The sequence below is a fragment of the Branchiostoma floridae genome, unplaced genomic scaffold, assembly GCF_000003815.2.
Source record: "Branchiostoma floridae strain S238N-H82 unplaced genomic scaffold, Bfl_VNyyK Sc7u5tJ_1548, whole genome shotgun sequence".
Lineage (NCBI taxonomy): Eukaryota > Metazoa > Chordata > Leptocardii > Amphioxiformes > Branchiostomatidae > Branchiostoma > Branchiostoma floridae.
Window position 1 is genome coordinate 1 of NW_023365749.1, and position 17,172 is coordinate 17,172.

Consider the following 17,172-nt stretch of genomic DNA (forward strand, 5'->3'; position numbering starts at 1 on the left):
TCTTCTTCTACATATCCACGATCTCTCCGTAACACCGACGTATGATTCTCTATGTCACCGACGTCTTCCTTTTGCTCGATATTCAACACGTGTCTTACAAATAATTGAGTTATGTCAATGACTGCTTGCTTGATGCCCTCTTTAACTTCTACCCCAGATCTCACCATTGCTGCATTGCAGAGTGCTGCAGCCTTGGTAAAATCTCCTCCGTCTTTTGACTGTATTCCTCTCTTCAGGTAGACATCGCTCAACTGATACAAAGGCTCTGCCTCTTTCTTGTGTTGACCTGCATTTGAATTTATAAAAAAAAACGATACATGTATGAAGGTCATGATAAAGATCCCCTTCTCAATGTTATTTACCGATGAACAGTGGCGTACAATATTCCACATGTGCTCGTTTTAGTTTCTTAGGAAACCGCTGCCTATTTGCAAACACTTTTTTCAAACGAATGACTTTTGATCCCGGTACATGTGTACATTCGAAGACTCACCTTGTACGTGGATGGATTTGAGCGCGGCAGCAAAGTTCTGTTCTGCTCTGTCCAGGTCCCCTGCCTGCAGGGCCCTGCAGCCCTTCTGCAGGCTTTCTTCGTATACACTGTAGCAAGTGCATAATAAAACATACAGATGCAAAAATGCAAAATACAGATTCAAAGGGACATACGCGTCATGAATAGTTTAATCGGTAAGTTTATGAGAAGATTCATCCATATATGTACTTGTATGAAGTACTCTGTTAACTCTAACAAATACGGGTCGTAAATAACCATTCCTTTACAACTTTTGGCTAACATGATGAACATGATGGACCCCTGGGCTGGACCCCTGTAACGCAATACCACGTGCCACTAAGGCTGTCTTTATGTTCAAAGCACTCAATGGAATGTCTCCTCCCGGACATTTCCCAACTCTTCACTACATCTGCCGATACACATTCACATCACACCCGGTACACTACACAGGGGGGGTCTTCAACTACCTAAAACACGTTTACAATACAAGAAAAAGTCTCTCTCATTCTCGCGCATCCTTGTGGAACTCGTTACCTCCACACTTAAGAGCAGCAGCATCCATCTCCACTTTCAAAACCATATACAAAGCAGAATACCACTTGGTCTAAAACTTAACTATTATGTCTTCTCTTGTTTTGTTCACATTGGTATGCAAATTTCCATTTATTTCCATTCATTTCATTTTGATTATGATTTCGAGTTATATTATGCTTACGTTGTATAATTGATTTGTTTTACTTTTCCATTTGTAAAGCTGTGTTAATTTTTGTTAGTTCTCGCTATTTACCATTTATGTTATTTGATATCGTATCGATTGTTATTATGTTGTATGCATGTACGGGGTTGCCCCCCAGGGACTTTTTCTTGTATTGAAAAACGCCTAAAATGGCAATATGTAACCCTGGTAAAATAAAAATTAACAAACAAATGATGATCATGTGGAAATTTCTTATACACAGTAATGAAAGTAACTCACCTGTCAGTGTCTTCGTTTCTCTTGTCACCGGTGTTGGCGAGTCGAGTGTCCATTCTGTAAATAATCAACGCATATTTATATCAGCATGTATCCATTAAGTAGGAAGTCAACCTTTTCAAGAAAGTGAGAACTTTCGCAATGACTGAATCGTGTGTGTACGTACCCTCTCTGGTAGAGGCTGTCATGGATTTCTTGGAATGAAGCGGAATAAGACACGAGCCTTTTGCAGTCACCGGTTTTCTTGTTGATACACGTTTCTCTTTGCTTCTGGGCGAGATTATAATGCAGGTACAGATTATCTTTTCACGCATAGTTTTTAACACAAGCGAAACTGTTGCAGGTGAGTAAAATTAAAGCAGTATTGACAGCGAATATGGATGTCGATTGGTAGAATATTGCAACTCTGTAGTCTGGGCGACAATATTGATGAAGTCCATGTAAATGCGTTCTTTAACTTAAAAAAGAAAAGTTCAACAAATTATTTTAATGTTAAAACATAGCTGTGGACGTTGCTCCCTTACCTTCACGTCTGCTTCGACGACCTTCTCTGCGTACCTGATGCGGTGATTCAGCGTTTCTCTGCCATCTGAATCTTCACAGCGGTCCAACGCCGCTCGGTACAGGCCAAATGCCTTGGTGAATGCTGTGTAGTCTCTGCCAACCCTTCCATTCTCCAGGTACAGATCTCCAAGGCTCTTCAAGGATTCTCTTCCCAGAAGTTCGTTTCTGTCTACGATCGCTCTTAAGAAACAATCGGTATATCTTTCAACCAAAGACACTACACCATATCGACCCTTTGTGGTCTTTTGTTTCACTTCGTGAAGTGTCATCGACACGGCCAGTCTGGCGCTGGCTGAAGTTTCAAACCTTGCGCACTCTTCCTTGTATATCAGTTTCGTACATTTCTCTGCATATTTGACACGATGCTGTATGACCTCTTTCTCTTCCTTGCACGGAGAATATCGTAAGGCGTTTGTGTACAGCGCACACGCCTTCTTAAAGTTCTCCACCCTCTGCCCCTTCGTCTTTGCCTTTTGCAAGTACAAATCTCCCAGGCCTTTCAATGCCTCACATTCTAAGACTTCATTGCTACAGCTAATGGCGAGAATCAACTTCCGAGCGTATCCACTCTCTACAGCACCAAGGTCAGACCCACTTTTAAACATCAGGTCCAGTTCACGAAACTCCTCGGCAACTGTTGACAGCCTAGTCTTTGCCTTTTCCATGCTTGGATCCCTTGGTGTCCCAACCTTCGCGTATATGGCTTTTTGACATCTGCAGCCATCAACTATCAAATGCATGTTCCACCTATATAGAGAGGCCGACAGTACCTTAAAAAACACGAGAAAGCAACAACGTCATTTTCTCACTAATTCTTCCTTCTTTCCAGGCTGATATTCGGTCGCTTTCAAATCAGCCTCCATTAAAAATTATGGGACAGAAGGAGACGTGTACAATAACACATATAGTGGGCATACCCCACTACATTTCTGGTTTAAATTGGCGGCCGCACACACACAAGTCTAGCGTCTCTTCAAGGGAATTAATTATCCTGTGTATGAGGTGAGAGGATATACCTTTAGCTATAAGACCAACTGAGTTCTGTTCCTACAACCTTTATAGGTTTGAGGGGGAAAATGATTTTTGTGTCAAATATAATGCGCAAACTTGGGCAATTTCGCGTTTGATAAAACCCTTTGAAAAGGTTTTTTTGTGGTAAACAGAAAGATGCTGCCAGAAAGAGAAAAATCTTGCGTAACAGAATGGAGCCAATTATAAGAGAGTTCTAGTACTAAAGTTTTTTGAATAATCCACGGCGCACGGCATTGCAACTTCATTCTTCACAACATCTCAGAGGTCAGTCGAGATTAAAGAACCGCTTCACACTTAACACTCACTCAAGGCGGAAACATACACGGAAGTGAGACTTGACCCCTAAGTAACACAATTAGCACACCACTTCATACGCATTATATAATGAGAAATATGAACTCAATATGAACTCAAGCCTAGACTATCTGAACCATTTCGTCACTTTTTTTTTGCTACGCACTACCACGCACGGACCTCGATCGCGGAAGAACTGGAGTGTGCACCGTTACCAACCGACTACGGAATTACCCTGTCGGGAACATTGCCTTACCATGACGCAGCAATTTCTGACTGGACGTTGCACACCCTACTACATGTCCTCCTTGATGTATATGAACATTTCACTCCAAGATTGGCTCTTATCCTTTAAGTACACATTTAGCTGATAGCAAGCATATACAATCACAGCTAAATCGGGTTTTAACCGTTTTGCCTGAGTGCTGCATACTGCAGCATAGTCTCCACTGGCCAAGCACATTATGTACTAAATTTATGAGTATGGGAGACGAGTCCCAGTAAAGTAACTAATATAGTAACCAGGCTAGCTTCTCTTGTCTCCATAGCTAAACACAGCACACCGACGTGGAGATAAATTTCTGTTCAAGATTCCGAAAGGACAATGAACACTACGTTCACACAAGGGTTAAGGTTTCATTCATACATTTTGGCACATGGTCAGTCATACCGTTCAGAGTTGTCAGGCCTGCATCAGTGTTGCCGGTACGTCTATTTAAAGACACAAAGAGGAAAGAAGCAAGGAGTTCCAAGTCTCGACTGCTCCCCCATTGTTCAAGTTGTCGCCCCAGACGAAAGCGGAAGTCCCCAAGCGGAAATCCCCAGGTGTCGGGTCGCACCCACTGTGACGTGTGCGAAAGTCTAGAAAGGGGATTCCCCTTCCTAAACGAAGACGTATTCTAATGCTACGGTCACATTTTCAAATCGGCGCACGGTCGGGATGTTTTTGGACAGGAAAAATATATCACGGATAATATACTTTTAAGATTATGCTTACATTTTTTACGCTAGCACTCTGTGCGTTTTGTTGTGTGTTCTTTGTCTTTTACATGCACCTTTCGTTTCCGAATGCTGCCCGACCGTCGTGCTAGCCTCCTTCACCCGCGTCTCTAGGGCCTTGGCGAAAGTTGTTTTTTATTGGGGGGTGGGGGGGGGTGGGGGGGTTGGTCGATGCGCGATTTTTATCCGGGAATACGACGAATACAAAGGTTATCGATCATAACTGGCAGGTACATTAAGGTATTGATGCCCTTGACCTTCAACTACATAAACTCTAACACCCCTTCAATAAAGGAACAAAGTCCAAGAAAATAGAATAAATGGAATTTATTCATCATTTATTGTGTACCTTACCCAACAATAAAAGTACAAGACCGTCAATAGATCTACAAAGTACTAGAGTCTGGTACTGGTACAATTATGTCCTTTCATCTTGACACAAGACTCCAGTACGCATAGGGTGTGTTGGTGAAATATGGCGTTCTCTTTAGAAAACACTTTGCTTCATACATTTCAACTGTTAGATTCTGGTACGAAAATCAGGTAATTTGATACTCTTTGCACACTTGTTTGTGCTACCCTATATCCCCCATACTCCCACCGTTTTCAGCAGCCTTTTAAATACATTTCATGTACATTACACTTCTCCATTCTACTCCTTATGGCTGAAAAAAAACCTGCAAATCAATATGCTTTGCCTTTGATCCGTTCCTCTACTGAATTTCTTGTCTGTCAGTAGATTATATGTTGTTGTTATTGTCACAAAAGTGTCACAAGATGGCAAGAATGTTGTAAGACATCACAAGAGCAATTTTTGCCATTTTGCATCAGAATTTAGACCTCCAGAGGATGATATATAGTTTGTGCAATCCATACCAGAGGCTTACCACCAAATTATATTCCTTACTTATGATCATGAACACAGATGGAGATCTTAATCCAGAGTTAAATGTTGACTTGGCATCTGATGGAAAAACCTGGATGAGCAAAGGTAAGATGGTGATGATGATGATTCTTGTATTTTAAACATATGGCTTGACATTTTTGGCTCCAGAAGAGCAGTAAAACATTGCAGCTAGCCCTGAGTTCCTTTGACAGCAGGATATACATTGCAGATCAGACCCTGTACTGGCAGCAGGTTGTACATTGTAGATCAGGCTCTGTAATGCCAGCGGGTTGCAGATCAGACCCTATACTGGGAGCAGGCTCTGTACTCTGTCCTGATGGGGGGAGGGGGCAGCTCGGAATCTGAAGAAGACGAGCAAAAACATCAGTAAATGTAATACTCCAAAATAGAAAGTACAGGAAAGCACAATGGAAGACATTACCATCAACTATATATGGGAGTTTTCTCTTTTTATAAAGTTTCAATTTGGAGTACATATGTAGGGCTAAAGTGTAACAAAAGTGTAACTACAGAGGATGGTACCCAGGTTAATGCTGCAATCCTACACAAAAATTCACTTATACCAGTTGACTGACACTGATATACAGATCACCATGGTTACCTCTAGATCGAGCCTGCTTGTCATGCCTGATGAGAAGGTCATCGACCTGCTGCTGTTTGATGATTTCTGCCAGGTACTGGAAAAGACAGGGACAGAGCAACATGGAGAAAGTGCAATACAGGGCTTTTGATATTTTAAGATCCAATGTACAGAGCACAGTCGAACTATCTTAAAAACCATAAGTTGATGAGGTTTGATGATTTTTGCTGGGTACTGGACAAGACATGATCAGAGTCAAACAAGGCATTGAGGGTGTACAGTATGATGTATGTGCTACACATCAAAACATATGAAGTCGGTTAAAATCCATTCCAACACCATTTGATGTATCAGGTTGATATAGCCCCAGTAGGGGCTTGATGGAAGTGCTGCCCATACGGCCGGTGAGGCTATGGGACCGGTAAGGTGAGTGAGGTGAGGGGCTAGTCCACTGGTATTGGTGTGTGTTCAAGTCTGATACTCTTTTTCATAAGTAACTGATTTCTAAACGCACAAACAATAGCAAAAACAATGGTACCCACCTCCACCACCTTGGCATCCCCATCTTGCACACCCAGCTTTCCTAAGAAACCTGCAGCAGTCTACATGTCATTGTGTACAAACAGAATTGGTATATCAATACATGTACATTCTAGCTACATTTATACATGCACATAGAACTTGAATCATACAAAAGTCATGTAAGTGAACACAATCACCAATCTGTAGAAAAAGTAAAAAGTCTTCCTACCTTCTTCTGTAGTTTCTCTCCATCATGGCTAAAAAAGGACAAGATATTATTGTAATCATCATCAAAAGAACACCGTCAAAGCAATCACGAAACAATGAAGAACATTTTATTGCTACAAAAATCTTTTACAAAAGGCAATAAGCAGACTATCTACAAGTATTTTTTGCTTTTCAATATTTCCTTAGCCCAGCTTTTGTCCCACACTTTTTTTATAAGGAAAAATGAACTGACCTTTGCATATTTTCCACATTGGGTGAGTTAAGGCAGTAGGAGTGGTAGTACAGAAAGGCCTTGGATGCAAGCTCTAGCAGCATGCTGGGGAAACAGATATAACATTCTCATTCAGACATTCACGTAGTGTATTGTCCAATCCAAACAAGAGATGAGTCACTAATCATGGCTGTAGGTCTTACTGATAATGACTTTTCAGTGTCTGGATTAACACAAAACATACTAAGATTTGACACCAGTAACAATTCCATCAATATGACACTCTTGTCATTCACAGTTTTAGTTGCAAATGCTGGTTATGTGTCTGTGAAAGGTTCTCTACGAATACATGGTTCTTGGTTAATGGTACAACAGTTACCTACCTGTGTATATATCCTATATATGGCTCATCCACCTGTTTGGGTAACAATGACATCAAGACGTTAATATCTACCTTTACAAGAAGGAAAACTTCATAGTTTGACATTGATATAAAAGGTATTTACAGACCAACTTAATAGTAGTTACTTTTTTTCCTGGAGATTAAAAAATGAAAATGAATCATTTGAAAAGTCATGTGGACATGCCTTGAAGTCCTTTTTCCTGCTCACAATAGCATTGATATAGGTTCCCTGAAACACAGAATGAGTAACATTCAAATAGTTATATTATAATAAAATATATAATAGCTAGTCAACCTACTCAATACGTTTAGAGCTATACAGTAGGATTTGGAGAATAAAAATCTGTACTGTTAAGGCAGCAAATTCATGTAAAGCATTTCCCAATGTCAGATGATCCTCGTTTCCAGCTAAACCAACAAATGACAGTAAAAACAGAATCTTCTTAAATAGCTGAGACTAAACAACTAGGTAGGAAGCAAAGACTGAAAGACTGACCTGGTACTGAGGAGTGGTCAGTGTTTTCTTGTCACAGTCAAACACAGACACGTATCTCTGTAGACAGAAATGTGGGCAAATGAAAAAAAATTCCTTCCTTGGTGCTGAACTGCCATCCATGTACTTCAAACTGAGCAATATGTTCAACTTGGTAATGTAGAACTGCACATCATCAACACAAAATCCTGGCCAAGTCCAAGGCATTGCATTTGCAACAAAAGTGGGACTTACCAATCGTGATAAATATTTGGTTTTGGTTGAAAAAAGTAACCATAAATGCCGGTTAGGTCAGTGTTGGTTGCCACCGGCAACTTTTACCAGATTTACCTTGTATTGATATGTCCCACTTTTCATATAATAAGGTACCAACATCATCAATGTTTCTTAGTCCAAGGCACTGCAACAAAAGTAATACCTGGTATTGATTGACAAAACCAACCATAAATGCTGGATAGTTCCAGTATTGACTTCCAACAGCAACTTTTACCAGACTCTTACCTTGCATTATCAGAAATGATAACTCCCACTTTCCATGCAATGGGGTAACAACAAATCATCATAAAAGTTTCTATGTCCAAGACACTGTAACAAAACTGGGGTTTCATTTCATTTCAGCTTTATTTATCAATTGTGATAAATAAGTGGTATTGGTTGCCACGATTATGCCAGTGTTGATTGCCAACAGCAACTTTTACCAGACTGTTTCCTTCCATTATCACAATTTGGTAGATCCCACTTTCCATGCAATGACGTACCAGCGCAGAATCATCAAATTTGGAGATATAAACACTAAGACACATTGATGTTTACCTTGACTGAGCTGGGAATCATACGTTCTGCAGGTTTCACCTTGGCCAGCCCGATGAGTTTTGTGCTGCAGATGTCAGTCAGACAGAGGGGGCTGGTGTGCCACGGGGTCACCGTGTGGTACCGACTGTAAGGTGTGACAGTGCACAAAGAATTTATTATTTATTGCTTAATATTCTTCCTGCTAGGGATGCAGAGGCCCTCTAATATAAGCTCATCCTACAGTGTACAGTGTATATACTCCAAATTGAACATAGTATATGAAGTCAAATATGTTCATTCATCATCATCATCACCAACTGTTATATGTTGTTATTGTATGTTCATTACTTACTTTATTGTTCTGCTCCACACTTATAACTGGTAGCTGATTATTCCATCAGTAATACACAATGAAATATGTCAAACTCAAAATAAAGCAGGATTCATTAATAAGAGTTTATTGCGGTTGATGAAGAGTAAAGTACTTACTTGGAGAAGCCCGGGACAAACAAGCTGAGAGTGGTGACCAGGCCTCGCACTTCCCTGGAAAATAAAGCAAAATAGTACAGAAATTCTATTTACAACATTACTTGGTATCTTAAACAGACAAAACCCTAATACACGTACTTCTTCTTCTGCTGAGTTGCAAAGTTTGGTTACCATCTTTGCTCTCTCCAGTGTAATTATGTGCTCATGAGAGAACCCAAACTGTTACAGTATGTAACTGATTGATTGAATGAATGATTGATCGAATGAATGAATGAATGAATGAATGAATGAATGAATGAATGATTGATTGATTTATTGACAAAGAAGGAAACCGTGTACCTCTCCTGTCTCGGCAGCCCCAGGACGACCAGTGGCCGGCCTGTCAGCAGTGCATAGATGACATGAGCAGCGAACACGTACTGCTTCATGAACCTGACTACACCATAGCCTGAAAAACAAAGTCGTAAGTGAGCTTGGCATACTTTCATAGCCTGGACTCCAGTCTAATTAGTTTTTTAATTATTAAGTGCACATTGTCACATTTCTTCTTCTTCATCCCCTGTAAAGTTCTTTCTGTCTGTCTCTGTTTGGCTTTACTTTCTTGCTGTGAGATTTTAAGGTCATCCATTATAATAATGTCTTCTTCTTCCCTGTATACAATTCCTTCTCTCTGTTTCTGAAGGAATTTCTCTGTTTCTGAAGGAATTTCTATCAGTCTTGTTAGTTTAAGTCTGTTCCCAATGAATGGTTGGCTTCCGATCCCACCACTGTAACAACCGTTGAAAGCAGATATCTCACAAGAATATCCAGCCTAATACTTAAACCCAGTGTTTGATAGAATTGGTGTTGGTTTGGTGTAAGAGTGACAGAGGGACATTTCTTTATACATTATGGAAAAAGGGACTTTCTAAGCTAAAGAACATTCAATTTTGACTGACCAAAGAACTGGTACAAGTTTAGCGCAAGAGTAACAAAAGTCCACCCCTACCTGGCAGCTGTGGGCCAAAGTTACAGATGTGGTCACCGTAACTGCACACACTCATTCTGATGTGTCTGTGGGGAAATAGAGGACAGGACACATGAAAGTACTGTTGGTATCACCTTGAAAAATTTGACTTTTCTGAAATGCTTTCATATCTGTTGTGTATGATGATGAAGGATAGACATTACACAAGGCAACGCTAAAAAGCAGTCACTCAAGCAACTGGATATGATCATTTCCAGTTGCTTGAGTAACTGCGTTTTTTTGACATATTAAATTACCTGGATGTCTAACCTTCATGGACATACACAAGGCAACGTCTGCCAGTTTACAAATCTATCCAGTTGCTTGAGTAACTGTTATTTTGCGTGAAATAACCGAAATTTCTCCTTTTTTTCTTGTTTATTTTTGCTGTTAAGTTAGCAACTTTGGTGCCCCTGACCTGGACTCCACTGTGCCTGCCTCCCCAGAGGATGGCCAGCTGCCCCCGGCACTCTCTGAGCCTGTGCTGCCCACACTGGTGACAGCCACCGCTGAAACATGCGAGCAAAAATCACGTCACAGGGAAGCAAGCATTCATCTGATTTTGAATAGGATAATGGAGCCTCCTAATAAGGCCACACTGACTTAATTTTATGGATGACATCCGCACACATTGATTTTCGCCTGTTCTCAAAACCATAAAAGTTTAATGTATTTCAACAAGAAGTTACTGTAACAGCACATACAAGACTATATAGTTACTGAATGAACAAAGTCAACATCGTCCATCTTTTAGTGTTACTGTAATTTGTATTTGAACCGTTTATTATAAACCGTTTTTTGAAACGTGGACTGTACTTTCGTGCACAGCACCATGTCCAATGCTGTACTACAAACAGACTGATACTAAGCAGGGCCTGGGCACTAAGAGTAAATTTGACTTACCTCCATTTTTTCTATGCCTGTTTTCTGGTGGGGTCTCCAACCTGTTGTCTGTGGGCGAATCTAGTCAAAAGAGAACTGCACTGTTTCTGAAACTTTCCAAAAGTGTGTCACCAAAAATTTTACTGAATGCAGTAATTGGAGGAAACACAATAATTACATGACCCCACCTGGAACAGAGTAACAGTCACTAGTACTGTTGATGCTGCTGGCCGCACTGCCAACCTGTGACCCCAGGTCATGGGTCAGGTCATAGGGCAAAGGTAAGCCTGCAGTGTCCTGCTGTACATCGCTCCTCATGCTGCTGATGGAGCTGCGCGGAGTGTTCTGGGCTGGAGAGTGAAGAAGTTGGGAAAAATTGTACTTCATTTGTAAAATTCACCTACACATGTAACTTTAACAGAATTACAAAATCATTGAGTGGAACTCGTTACCACTAATCATAAGAGCAGGAGTAAGCTGGTATGTTAAGTACCTGAAGGGTAGTTATACCGGCTACACAGAATCTGTTATATATTCCTTTATGCTAATATTATTTAGCTGAGTAAGGTGTCATTCTTTTGGGTTTCTGACAAATAAATACTACACAAGTTTATACATTTAACTAGTCTAAAACAAAATGTGTCAGCAGAACAGTACTAGCATCTTACCTGGCGTGTTGAATTCTTCTACAACAGAGGATTTTGCAGATGCATATTCTGAGTTTCCACTTGGCTCAAAACGGTCCCCTGGCAAAATGGCTTCTTCAATCTTATCACCACTGGCGTTTGAAACATTATTATTGCACATTTCTTCTTCCCGTGTACACTTCCTTCTGTTGGTCTCTGATTCACTTTGTTGCTTTGAAATTTCTTCAAGATTATCAGTTTTATTTTCCTCTTCTTCTCTTGTATGGTTCCTACTTTTTGTTTCAGAAGGAACTTCCACCTGTTTGTCTTGACTTTGCTGCATTGAGGCTTCCTCAAGACAATCAGTTCTATTTTCTTCAGGAGTTTCTTTGAGTACATGTTCTTGTATGTCGTGTTTTAAGGAAGTTTCCCTTCTCTTGTCGTCTTCCTCGACAATAGAAGGAGATTCGCCATGAATGGTGTCCACACTGTCGTTTCCTTCACTCTTACTCCTCCTTCTTAAAATCCTTAACTCCTTGGGAAACATTTCATCCGTGTCCTCAATGATATCAATACTGTTGTTGGAGAGTAGGTCCTCTGAGAAAGATGAGGAGTCCTTAAGAGAGTGGTATGGGTCTGGAGTCAGAGTGTCCCGCCTCCCGATCGCTGTGCTAAGGAGGCCGTGGAACGGGGAAGATTCCTCGATGTTGACCACAGTAGAAGGTCGCAGAGTCAAGGTCGTTTCTTCTAAGAAATGCATGGTGCCGCTCGTCTCGGAGCTGCTAAAGATTTCTAAACTGTCTGTGTCATAGTTAAGGTCATCATCTTCCTCGTAATCATAGTACACTGAACTGGGAGTAAAACAATATCACTAATTAGTCAATCATAATCAGCATTATAATCTTAATCATCATCATAATCTTAATCATCTATCAATCTTAATAGACACACCAAATTTCAAGAGTGCAAATGTTCGTACTTGTAGTCTTTTACTTCAAATTCCTATTACTTAGATTAGATGTAGAGTTTAGTTCCACATACATGTACCATATGAAACTTTAAGCCTCTGTGCATTAGGACTCTTAGGCATCATTATCTCAGCTCTTGGTACGACTTCTCATAAACGTCAACAGTTTGACACATTAGTCAATCTAGATATATATCCTCAGTACAATCCAAATCAGAGATGGTATTTTACACTGCGAGTCTCATAACAATCAGTATTGATTTTGCAATAGTGAACAATGTCTTACAATGAGAATAATTTTGAACGCACAATGTGTGTACATATAGAACTTACTCTATGGACTTGTACGAAGATGCTGGCAGGAAGGTGGGGTCCAGACTGTGAGTGGCACCGCGGGACTCCAGCCCAGACTGGAAGGAGTCGGTCGTGTAGAGACTGGACAAACTCTCACTCTGAGGAAACAATGGAACAACATACGCTCATAATAATCGACAGTTAATTAAAGATGTATTTCATGTTTTGCTTTGAATACATCACTCTAGGTCCACAACATAAGGGTCTACATTTCTGTTTCCAGTGCTAAAGTGCAGGATACCAGTGAATTTACCAGCAAATATGTTAAGCTACAACAGCATGCAATGACATAAAATCATACTAGAATTGTTTTGCAGATGATAGTCCTTTATTCATTTTTGAAGGCAAATTTTTCACACCCATGACTTTTAACTCTAAGCTGACATAAGTTTTTGGACAAAAAGAAAGCAAGTAGGATTGTTAACGTTAGTACAGTTCTCACCGACATCCACCTCCTGAACAGGTTCCTGGCCGGATGCTGCAGCTCTGTCCTGCCGGTCTGTCCCAGCGGCCAGCAGCCTCCTGCACACTGCCTAAGGTAAACACAAACAAACAAATAACTACAAACTGCTCTGCACACTGCCTGGGGTAAACATAAACAATTAAACAACCACAAACAGCTCTGAACACTGCCTGAGGTAAATACAAACAAACAAACAAATAAATACAAATGGATCTGTAAGCTTCCTGATAGCATGTTACAAGGTTTTTGATAAAGTGATAGTCACAGAACCTATGATCCGGAATCCAGGCTTATTTTGCTTTATTTCACTTCTCAATTTAACTTCACCCATCAACCTTTTGTGGGGAAATAACGCCATCAACCATTGGAAGGAAACCAAAACAAATAAGTCTGGATTGCAACCTAAAATTGTCCTCATGTCAGATACCGGGCAATGAGCATTAGTGTGACATATACACTCACAGGTCCAGGTCATGTAGGAAGTTCATGGCAACACATCGCCCGAAGGTAAGCAGTCCTGGAGGGGGGTCTGGAGAGACAAATAAAGCAAGGTGAGTGCATTTGTAGTCTCTAGGATAACCTTGTAGTGCCCAGGATAAATCAACAAAGACCGCAAGATTTCCAAATATTCCCCACAGTTTCCTCTCCAGACCATGCAATTAAAGTAAAATATCCTGATACATCTGTACGTTTCGGCCATAAAAAAGTTCCCAGATACTCAGGAAAACATGATCTTTCCAACTTTGATGTACATCCAGAAAGAAAAAAGTTTAAAACGGGGATTTCCTCATGGCTGCCTTGACCGTTAGAAAGTGACTTTCCATTATCAAAGTGACCATTGTTTAGTGGTACATAGTAAGTTTCCTTGTTATTTAAGTAGTAGGGTATATCTTTAGATGAACCAGGGTACAATCATCTATATGTTAAGAAAGGGAATCCGATATCTTTACAACAATCAGAGACTGGCAGAGATATCTTCGGCTTGGTATGACCCACCTATCAGCTTAGACTCCTTCTTCTCCATACAGACAGCCATGGAGTCCCTGCTGAAGAACTGGGGACAGAAAGTTACAAGTTTATTTGTTTATTGACACAGAAGACCATACACATGTACATGAAGTAATCAAATTTAACACACACAAAACCTACTAGCTCTATATCTCCAAGTTGCTCGCACATACACACACATACGCACAAACACACACCTTCTGTATCTGCCTGAGCCTGTTCAGCCCCTCCCTCTCCCCCTGACCACACAGCTGGTCCAGCCTCCTCAGCTCCTGGTCAAACTGTTTGCTGCTGTCGGGTCTCACCACTTTTGGCTGGGGGGGAGGGAAACAATGGTCATAAAATGTCTATCAAAATGGATTTTTCCATTATCTTGGATCATCTTTTGAACCTTTGTATACAATTTGATTGGCCTACTTTACATGTTGTCTAATTTAGACAGTAAGCATGTTTATTTCTGTATTTTCTTTTGTGAGCCTGTTTGTGTTTGTGTGCGTGTTTGTGTGTGTGTGTGTGTGTGTGTGTCCATGTCCATGTATGTGTATGTGTGTGTGTGTGTGTTGCATGCACATGGCCATAAATAAAATAAAGATAACCCACCACATACGGCATTCCATTCTCTGGCATCATTCCCAGTTTCCCTCCATCCTCTTCAGAACCGTGGGAGGCTTGAAAACAAAACAAGCAACCCTTAGATAGCCAAGCACTCCAACTAAGAACATTTCATCTGATAAAAATGCTCACTGTTGGGACAAACATCTGAAAGAAATTGTTACCAATTCAAGGAATCTCAAGTGCAGTGTCCTGGAAAAACAAATAAAGTGAAAGTAAAGTGAAAGTCTCTAGTTTTTACATTCAATAGAGCATGACTCACTGTTGCTATGGCAACCATCTTCAGAAGAAGCGTCTTGTCTGACAGCCTGAGCCTGAGACCTGTCCTGGAGTCTCCTGAAGTGTCTCTCAAGTCGGGGGTTGTTCTGTAGAAACATGCAGGAAAAAAACATCAGACTTTCAGAGCCGTTTCAAAGCCGTTTCAAAGCCGAAGGTTAGAAAAGACACGATGTTGTCTGATGATCAGTAGAAAGTAGCTGAATAATGTGAAACAAGACAGGTACCAATGATGGCTGAGCAGTTCTAAGAATGTGAATACTCTCCTGTACAGCCAGCGAGATCATGGACTTATATATTCTGTATACGTACATGTGCTATTGTGCTATGCTACAGAGTTCATATACCAGGTGACTTATACAGTTACAGATTTGTCACCAGTACCAGTGAAGGTCTGACTGTCCTGAGTATGTCCACTGTCTCCTGAGTGACTCTGTCCAGCGTGACCAGTGAGACAGTGTCCAGTACAGCAGCCTCCTCCAGGTCAACCGAGGTCAGCTTCCCAGAATCCTTCTGCTTCTGCCACTGCTCATACTTGTCTGTAGTCAGGGTTGAAATATGGCTTAGAAAACTAATTAAAAAATACAGATATTTGATGATTTCTATCCCTATCATTTCATTTTGTGATTTTTTTTTTCATTATTCTTGTTCGTTCAAAGCAAGGACTTTTTACCACTTCTAGGCAATGAACTAGTAAGTTGATGGGTGGTAATAATTACGCAAGCGGAAAGTGGTGAACCTGGTGATGTTGCATGATTGCATGATGTAATAGCACTGGCTCCCCCCATCTTACCTCGGGTGTACTGCAGGTCAGCCAGCCTGTGTTCCAGTTCTTGGACAAACATCAGACGGTTCCCATATTTAAACACACTCGACACCTGATACAGTGATTAAAAAAGAACAGGTTGAAATGGAAATCTCATTTTTATATACTTTATATTACCAAGTCTAGCAGATTTCATAATACAGTACATGTAATATCTATCAGTTGCCACCGAGATGCAATAAACTTCGGGGCTGCATGTTCATGTACCCTAAGCAGAATTTCCCCCATGTTTGCTGTGTTACCATTTACACAATGCAACTCTGCAAAGTCCACCATTTTTTTTCAGTTTTCTTTGATACCAATGTCCCTATGTTTTCATCACATACATTGTACATGTCAAGTAACTATATTACATTGTACATCTATCAGTATCAGTCCCAGGATCACTCCCCATTCATGACCTTATCACAGTCTCACCTTTTTGAATTCTGCCATCATCTCTTCCAGGTTCGTCATGATTTTGCTGCATGAGGGTGAAAATAGAGAAATGATCCATTCAATTAAGTACCATAACATAATGACACAGATGACACCAAGGAGATTTCATCAGAAATGATAAAAACTCCTTGTTGATACAAAGGAAAAAACAAAATTTGCCATAGCATTTTTGGCAATGTGTTCTCAAAGTATGATACATGTATTAGATGGACAGATATTACTTAAATCATTCGATGAAAAGAACAACTGTGACCTCCTCACCTGCGATCGGTGGTGACATACGACATACAGAAAGGTCTGACAAACCCTCGAGCCTGAAGATCAAACAAGGTGAAATGATGGACCTGAAAAAAATGAAAAATTATAATACAAACATGAGCAAAAAAAGATAGAATTATCAGGTACAAGGTATTTCGTCACAGATTGTGACGATCTTCTTGACCAAGCCTGTGGTATGGACATATTGAACACATGTACTAATGTCATAGAATGCCAACATCAATTCCAAGGTCAGAGAAGATGTGAAAGAACAAAAATAAAGAGTCCATTGTTTGGTATTCCATACTGTGTTTGTTTATCTGTTCAACCTTCCTGACCACTAATTTTAAACTGACCATCTTGATGCATACTCACATAAGCACAGGCTCCCTCCTTGGTGTCCATCATGACCACATGTGTGTCCTCTACCAGACAGAACCCACTGGCACTACACA

At 40.5% G+C, this 17,172-nt stretch overlaps 1 protein-coding gene across 1 annotated transcript; it reads right to left on the reverse strand.

Moving 5' to 3' along the window:
• Positions 1-4,688: 4,688 nt before the first annotated feature.
• LOC118408047 lies at positions 4,689-17,172 on the reverse strand. Its single transcript, XM_035808665.1, has 28 exons — positions 17,093-17,172; positions 16,721-16,803; positions 16,439-16,484; positions 15,989-16,073; positions 15,580-15,734; positions 15,182-15,284; positions 14,908-14,975; positions 14,505-14,621; positions 14,296-14,353; positions 13,762-13,828; positions 13,279-13,369; positions 12,816-12,934; positions 11,558-12,366; positions 11,078-11,239; positions 10,911-10,970; positions 10,426-10,516; positions 9,990-10,054; positions 9,341-9,449; positions 9,002-9,055; positions 8,534-8,657; positions 7,724-7,780; positions 7,412-7,456; positions 7,208-7,239; positions 6,846-6,929; positions 6,615-6,642; positions 6,406-6,465; positions 5,885-5,960; positions 4,689-5,624 (listed from the first exon to the last, which is right to left on the reverse strand). Exons 1-28 carry the CDS (start codon positions 17,123-17,125, stop codon positions 5,560-5,562), a joined length of 2,946 nt encoding a protein of 981 aa, XP_035664558.1. The 5' UTR covers positions 17,126-17,172; the 3' UTR covers positions 4,689-5,559.